The 8,111-nt window shown below is 44.0% G+C and overlaps 1 protein-coding gene across 2 annotated transcripts; it reads left to right on the top strand.

Annotated features, from left to right (window-relative positions):
• Positions 1-328: 328 nt before the first annotated feature.
• LOC106594338 (uncharacterized) lies at positions 329-4,012 on the top strand. 2 transcript variants are annotated; one of them, XM_045712281.1, is made up of 3 exons: positions 329-511; positions 670-3,681; positions 3,721-4,012. In XM_045712281.1, exons 1-3 carry the CDS (start codon positions 412-414, stop codon positions 3,891-3,893), a joined length of 3,285 nt encoding a protein of 1,094 aa, XP_045568237.1. In that variant the 5' UTR covers positions 329-411; the 3' UTR covers positions 3,894-4,012. The 2 variants fall into 2 exon arrangements, with proteins under 2 accessions (XP_045568237.1, XP_045568236.1); XM_045712280.1 differs by having other exon boundaries at positions 330-511; positions 670-4,012.
• The last annotated feature ends 4,099 nt before the right edge of the window (positions 4,013-8,111 follow it).

The following is an 8,111-nucleotide window of genomic DNA, read 5'->3' as shown; positions in this document are numbered from 1 at the left end:
TGCATCATGTTATCCTGTTTGTTGTATTCTGACCACCAGTGGACTGAACTCAAGCAGTGATGCATCATGTTATTCTGTTTGTTTTGTTCTGACCACCAGTGGACTGAACTCAAGCAGTGATGCATCATGTTATTCTGTTTGTTGTATTCTGACCACCAGTGGACTGAACTCAAGCAGTGAGGCATCATGTTATTCTGTTTGTTGTATTCTGACCACCAGTGGACTGAACTCAAGCAGTGATGCATCATGTTATTCTGTTTGTTGTATTCTGACCACCAGTGGACTGAACTCAAGCAGTGATGCATCATGATATTCTGTTTGTTTTGTTCTGACCACCAGTGGACTGAACTCAAGCAGTGAGGCATCATGTTATTCTGTTTGTTTTGTTCTGACCACCAGTGACTTCCTACTATGGATCTTTGCTCAAACGGAACCTTGACTCTCGCAGCACTGGGACGGCCCTTCTCCCTGGGAATGCTGTATGACTGTCGCAATGATCACCTCATTCCACGTAGCACGCTTGCTCACTACTCACTCAGTCAGTCAGACAGTCAGTCAGACAGACAGTCAGTCAGTCAGTCAGTCAGTCAGTCAGTCAGTCAGTCAGTCAGTCATACCCAAACACAATAAAGTAACTGTTAGTGTTTGGTTTGTCTCCTCTGATTACAGGGCTGACTCTGTGGGACGAGGAAGCACTCAGAAGGGACATCATTACAACAGACGAGCCTTTCACCGACTTCAAAGTCCTCACATCTGACTCTACAGCTGACAAATACTCTGTGTTAAATGTGAACGGCTCTCTCAAAGCAAGCTGTTTGGCAGGGCTGGTTAAGGTTGAGGGATCAGCTCAGTATTTGAAAGATGTTAAAGAGTCTCAGAATCAGGCGAGAGTCACACTTTGTTACACCACCACTAAGAAAAACACTCAACTGTCCATGAACCACCTTGGGCAGGAACACATAAAGTACAAGGAGATGTTTAGCCAAGGCAAGGCTACACATGTGGTCACAGGTATACTTTATGGAGCAAATGCTTTCTTTGTGTTTGATCGTGAGGTCTCAAGTGACGAGGACCGTAAAGACATTGAGGCAAACTTTAAAGTGAAGCTTAATAGTGTTCTTAACGTTTCTATTGGGGGTGAGAGTGCTTTAGACATGAAGAACTCTTCTACAACTGAAACCGAGAAGTTCTCTTGTAGATTCCATGGGGACGTTCTCCTGGAAAACAATCCTGTATCTTTTCAAGATGCCGTGGACACCTACAAAACCTTGCCTCAGAAGGTAGGTGAGGGGGTTCCTGTGCAAGTGAATCTACTTCCGTTAAAAGCCTTGGACCCCACTGCCGCCCAGATGGTTTGTCAGATCAGTGGAAGCTTAGTTGACCAGTGGCAGACTGCGCTGGAAGACCTCAGTGAGCTGGAGATGAGATGCAACGATGCAATGAGAAGCAAGCCTGTAAAATACTTCAAGGAAATTGATGCCAAAGTGAAAACTTTCAAAAAACTGTGTTTCACAGAACATTTGAAGACTACTTTGGCGGACCTCCTTCCGTCTATTAGAGGGGGAGAAAAGGAAGAGAGGGTGTTGTCCGACTTCTTGAAAAAGCAGCGAGAGTTCCGTTTCAACAGCAACATCCTCAGTGAATGTATGGATCGCATTGAGAGAGAGATCAATGTGGTTGATCGGTTCCTAAGGATGATTACGGAGGACTACAGTCAGACGTGTTCCACCAAGATAGTCACATCGAAGAAGGAACTTGACAAAGAGGTCTTGAACCCAAAGGTGAAGCGTGTTGTATGTTTCACTTTCACCTCTCTGGGGTGCGAGGACCCTATCCTGTCAGCTTTGAATTCCCAAAGCTCTGAGAACACACAAGCCTTAGTTCCAGTTAAACCGGATCTGACAAGATGGTACCACTCTGATAACATATTTGATGACATGGACAAGCAAGCTGGACTTTTCAAAGATTTTGCAGAAGCTAACAAAGAAGACACACAAACAAGTTTGCTCTTGGCCTCCATTCCCAACAAGGAACAAGAAGGAGCCAGCATTTACCTTTATGAGAACGGATCCAAAAGAAACGAGCATTTGGAGCCTCCATCTAAACCTGAGAAGCCCAGAGCATGTGACAGAACTCACAACAGTGTGACGCTGGAGTTGCTCCCTCCTGATAGGGGAGCCCATGACGTCATCCACTACCTGATTGAATACTGTATTGATGAGAAAGATGGATGGAGCAGCGAGAAGACATCTGAATCTGATGCAGCCTACACAGTGTCTGGACTGCTTCCCAGTACAGAGTACAAGTTCAAATACAGAGCCGTGTGTTCAGCAGGCCTTGGTCCAGACAGCGAGGTCAGTAACATCATCAGAACCTTGCCTTCATGCCCTCCCGGTAAGCCTGAAATCAAAGCCTACTCCTCTGAGCTCATGGTATGCTGTCCAATGCCGTCTGTGATTGGACAAGGGGTCAAGATTCAGAACTATGTGGTAGAACACAAAGAGGTGCCAACAGAAGAGAGTGAAGAGGAGGCAGAGTGGATGAAGTGGACTTCCAAAGACAATGTCTGCATCATTACCGGACTGCAGTCACTCACAAAGTACACAGTGAGAGTCAGATACGACTGTGGTGAAGCTGGAATCAGCAAGTGGAGCACACCAGTCATCATCGCCACCCTCTCAAAGACCACACGATTGGCTGACGATGTTAAAGAAAAGATTGAACTGAAGCTCTCTGGCTCGCCGTCTGTTTATGAGATCCCCATGGAGACGATACAGACGGTGGGTAAAATAGTCAGGCTCAGGTTTGGAGAGCAGAGTTCCAGGTCTAGGAGGACAATCTATCTGGTGGGAGACAAAGACCAGGTAGTGACACTGATGATCAACTACATCCTGGGAGTTCAGTGGGAGAATGGGTTCCGTTTCAAGCTACCCCAAGTTAACAAGTTATCTACAATGATATATGAAATCAATTACCAGGATGGATTTCAGATCCCCTTCTCTCTCACCATTATCTATGATAGACACGAGAAGGGTAGTATTCTGGATTTGGACCAGATCAAGTTCAATGCTCTGTGCTTTGTGTGGGACGCGGCTGCGTTTAGGGATGTAGACTCTGAAGATTGTAAAGAAATGAAGAGATTGGAGAAGAAATGGAAGATGGTGAACCTGTTGACACATGCAGATGGAAGGCAACTCTTTAAACACATCGACACTGAGGACATTCCAGTTCACTTCAAGTTCAATCTGTCAGCGTTTACAGACCAAGCCAGGAGAAGCCATGATGATGGTGATGATGGTGATGATGGTGATGGTGATGATGATGATGGAGTCATGATGTTGAGGAGTCGCCATGACTTGATGAGGGAAATCCGTGAGATGAGGAGGACGGCATTACATTACACTGACATGATGTGGATGCTTCACCCTGAATGGATGATGATGGATGACCTTGACAGGATTTGGATGACGGTGATGATGATGGATCACCCTGACATGATGATATTGATGATGGAGCACCCTAAGATGTGGGAGATGATGATGCGCAACCCTGACAGGATGAGGAGGATGGTGATTCGTCACCCTGAGATGATGGCGTTGATGGAGGAGCGCTTCCCTGACAAGATGAGGATGATGATGATAAACCACCCTGACCTGATGGAGTCGATGAAAAGTCATGATGGTGGTGCTGATGATGACTGTGATGGTGCTGATGATGATGGTGATGGTGGTGGTGGTGGTGGTAATGATGGTGATGACCATCCTCAGTTTGAGAAGATGTTCTGGGATGCAGATATGGGGAGTATGAAGAGGTTTTTCAATACCTTGTTGAAAATGAAGAGTTCATGTTCGCTGGAAGACATGTTTGTTTTAAATGCAGACATATTGAGGTAATTTATTTAGCAGGGCAACCTCACCTTGTTATCTTCTTGGTGTCCATAAGGCAGAGAAGAGACCTCTCCGCTTTTGACCGTCTGAAGGCTATTGGCCCTTCATTTCCTTTAGTTTCCTTCTCCTGTTCTACTGTTCTACTGTTCTACTGTTCTAGTGTTCTACTGTTCTCCAGTTCTCCTGTTCTCCTGTTCTCCTGTTCTACTGTTCTCCTGTTCTCCTGTTCTCCTGTTCTCCTGTTCTACCGTTCTACTGTTCTCCTGTTCTCCTGTTCTACCGTTCTAACTCCTTTATCTACTGACCCAGAGTCAGATTAACTCCTTTATCTACTGACCCAGAGTCAGATGATCTGCCATAGACTTCCAGTTATTGCTGTAACGTTAGCATCTAACTTCCTACATTCTGAGACATAAAAATGGCATCAACGAGTTCAACTGACTCTGGGTAAATAGATAAAGGTCTCATTGCCAAAATCCTGAAGTTTCCCTTTAAGAATTATATCTTATTATTTTATTTACATCACTGTGTTCTAGAATGATATCTTATTATTTATATTTACATCACTGTGTTCTAGAATGATATCTTATTATTATATTTACATCACCGTGTTCTAGAATGATATCTTATTATTAAATTTACATCACTGTGTTCTAGAATGGTATCTTATTGTTTTATTTACATCACTGTGTTCTAGAATGATATGTTATTATTTTATTTACATCACCGTGTTCTAGAATGATATCTTATTATTTTATTTACATCACTGTGTTCTAGAATTGTATCTTATTGTTTTATTTACATCACTGTGTTCTAGAATGATATCTTATTATTAAATTTACATCACTGTGTTCTAGAATGATATCTTATTATTTTATTTACATCACCGTGTTCTAGAGTGGTATCTTATTATTTTATTTACATCACCGTGTTCTAGAGTGATTTATTATTATTTTGCTTTATATTTTATTTACATCACTGTGTTCTAGAATGGTTACATCCAATATTCTATTGACTTATCACTATGATCTGTATATTACCTTTAAGACAGAGGGAACCATATGTGTTGTATGTTACTGTACCTTTAAGACAGAGGGAACCACATGTGTTGTATGTTACTGTGCCTTTAAGACAGAGGGAACCATATGTGTTGTATGTTACTGTACCTTTAAGACAGAGGGAACCACATGTGTTGTATGTTACTGTACCTTTAAGACAGAGGGAACCATATGTGTTGTTCTGATCCTGTGAGTTATGTTGACTATATGTTTTCATTTAAACCATGTAGGCTTTTATAAACCCACCTTCCCCCTTTCTGACTGCAACTCCTTCCTGAGCTTCAGTTCATATCATGTGTTTAATAGCGTTAAAGAGATCATTGGAACTGATTCAAAATAATAATTAACCTAAAAAGTAAAATAAATTAATGTTATGTTATAACTAATAAATCAACAAAACTTTCAATGCTGTTGTCTTTATTTCCATGTTCCCCCTGTTCCACCTGTTCCACCTGTTCCACCTGTTCCCCCTGTTCCACCTGTTCCCCCTGTTCCACCTGTTCCACCTGTTCCCCCTGTTCCCCCTGTTCCACCTGTTCCACCTGTTCCACCTGTTCCACCTGTTCCCCCTGTTCCACCTGTTCCCCCTGTTCCACCTGTTCCACCTGTTCCCCCTGTTCCCCCTGTTCCCCCTGTTCCTCCTGTTCCCCCTGTTCCACCTGTTCCCCCTGTTCCACCTGTTCCCCCTGTTCCCCCTGTTCCACCTGTTCCTCCTGTTCCCCCTGTTCCCCCTGTTCCCCCTGTTCCTCCTGTTCCCCCTGTTCCACCTGTTCCACCTGTTCCACCTGTTCCCCCTGTTCCCCCTGTTCCCCCTGTTCCCCCTGTTCCTCCTGTTCCCCCTGTTCCACCTGTTCCACCTGTTCCACCTGTTCCCCCTGTTCCTCCTGTCCCCCCTGTTCCTGAGGTGTCTCTGAGGTATAAATGCATTAATAACTGTTACATCCATTATATTCTATTTTAAAGGTTTCAAACTAATACATTCAATAATATGTTAATGACAGAGATAATGAATGTTAAATCCTTAAACAGTTGGTGATCAGATTATACAGCTGATATTATGGATATAAGTCTATAATTTCCCTGCAGTTCTCTGTTTTCACCACTGGAGGGAGGAAGTGACATCAGTCTATAACAACATTTTTTACATTTTTGTCATTTAGTAGACGCTCTTATCCAGAGCGACTTAAAGTAGTGAGTGCATACATTTCATATTTGTTTTCTCTCCGTAATGGTCCCCAATGGGAATCGAACCCACAACCCTGGCATTGCAAACACCATGCTCTACCAACTGAGCCACACAGGACAGGACATAACCCTGCAGTACTCTGTTTTCACCACTGGAGGGAGGAAGTGACATCAGTCTATAATAACCCTGCAGTTCTCTGTTTTCACCACTGGAGGGAGAACATGACATCAGTCTACAATAACCCTGCAGTACTCTGTTTTCACCACTGGAGGGAGGATGTGTCATCAGTCTATAATAACCCTGCAGTTCTCTGTTTTCACCACTGGAGGGAGGAAGTGACATCAGTCTATAATAACCCTGCAGTTCTCTGTTTTCACCACTGGAGGGAGGATGTGTCATCAGTCTATAATAACCCTGCAGTTCTCTGTTTTCACCACTGGAGGGAGGAAGTGACATCAGTCTATAATAACATTTTTTACATTTTTGTCATTTAGCAGAAGCTCTTATCCAGAGCGACTTAAAGTAGTGAGTGCATACATTTCATATTTTTTTCTCTCTCCGTAATGGTCCCCAATGGGAATCGAACCCACAACCCTGGCATTGCAAACACCATGCTCTACCAACTGAGCCACAGAGGACAGGACATAACCCTGCAGTACTCTGTTTTCACCACTGGAGGGAGGAAGTGACATCAGTCTATAATAACCCTGCAGTTCTCTGTTTTCACCACTGGAGGGAGGACATGTCATCAGTCTATAATAACCCTGCAGTACTCTGTTTTCACCACTGGAGGGAGGACGTGACATCAGTCTATAATAACCCTGCAGTACTCTGTTTTCACCACTGGAGGGAGGAAGTGACATCAGTCTATAATAACCCTGCAGTTCTCTGTTTTCACCACTGGAGGGAGGAAGTGACATCAGTCTATAATAACCCTGCAAGTTCTCTGTTTTCACCACTGGAGGGAGGATGTGTCATCAGTCTATAATAACCCTGCAGTTCTCTGTTTTCACCACTGGAGGGAGGACGTGAAATCAGTCTATAATAACCCTGCAGTTCTCTGTTTTCACCACTGGAGGGAGGATGTGTCATCAGTCTATAATTACCCTGCAGTTCTCTGTTTTCACCACTGGAGGGAGGATGTGTCATCAGTCTATAATAACCCTGCAGTTCTCTGTTTTCACCACTGGATGGAGGACATGTCATCAGTCTATAATAACCCTGCAGTTCTCTGTTTTCACCATTGGAGGGAGGACGTGACGTCAGTCTATAATTACCCTGCAGTTCTCTGTTTTCACCACTGGAGGGAGGACGTGTCATCAGTCTATAATAACCCTGCAGTTCTCTGTTTTCACCATTGGAGGGAGGACGTGACGTCAGTCTATAATTACCCTGCAGTTCTCTGTTTTCACCACTGGAGGGAGGACGTTTCATCAGTCTATAATAACCCTACTTTTTTATTTTACCAGGTAAGTTGACTGAGAACACATTCTCATTTACAGCAACGACCTGGGGAACAGTTACAGGGGAGAGGGATGAATGAGCCAATTGTAATGTCCCAAATCACTGCCCTGGGTCATTGGGATATTGTTTTTTTTAGATCAGAGGAAAGAGCACCTCCTACTGGCCCTCCAAAACCACTTCCAGCAGCATCTGGTCTCCCATCCAGGACCAAACCTGCTTGGCTTCAGAAATAAGCCAGCAGTGGTATGCAGGGTGCTATGCTGTTACTCTGGTTTCACTACTGCCTCAAGTGTCCGGCCTAGTACCAAATCAACCCCTAGACACTAGTCTGGCCTAGTACCAAATCAACCCCTAGACACTAGTCTGGCCTAGTACCAAATCAACCCCTAGACACTAGTCTGGCCTAGTACCAAATCAACCCCTAGACACTAGTCTGGCCTAGTACCAAATCAACCCCTAGACACTAGTCTGGCCTAGTACCAAATCAACCCCTAGACACTAGTCTGGCCTAGTACC

This window comes from Salmo salar, unplaced genomic scaffold, assembly GCF_905237065.1.
Source record: "Salmo salar unplaced genomic scaffold, Ssal_v3.1, whole genome shotgun sequence".
Lineage (NCBI taxonomy): Eukaryota > Metazoa > Chordata > Actinopteri > Salmoniformes > Salmonidae > Salmo > Salmo salar.
The sequence above is the reverse complement of the archived record's forward strand: the minus strand, read 5'-3'. Positions and strand labels throughout refer to the sequence as shown.

What these genes read in the sequence shown, in the direction of transcription:
- LOC106594338 (XM_045712280.1), top strand. Translation starts at nt 412, where the DNA reads ATGGATCTTTGCTCAAACGGAACCTTGACTCTCGCAGCACTGGGACGG. An exon ending in CAATGATCACCTCATTCCAC is followed by an intron (nt 512 to 669) that starts GTAGCACGCTTG and finishes CTCTGATTACAG; the next exon opens with GGCTGACTCTGTGGGACGAG.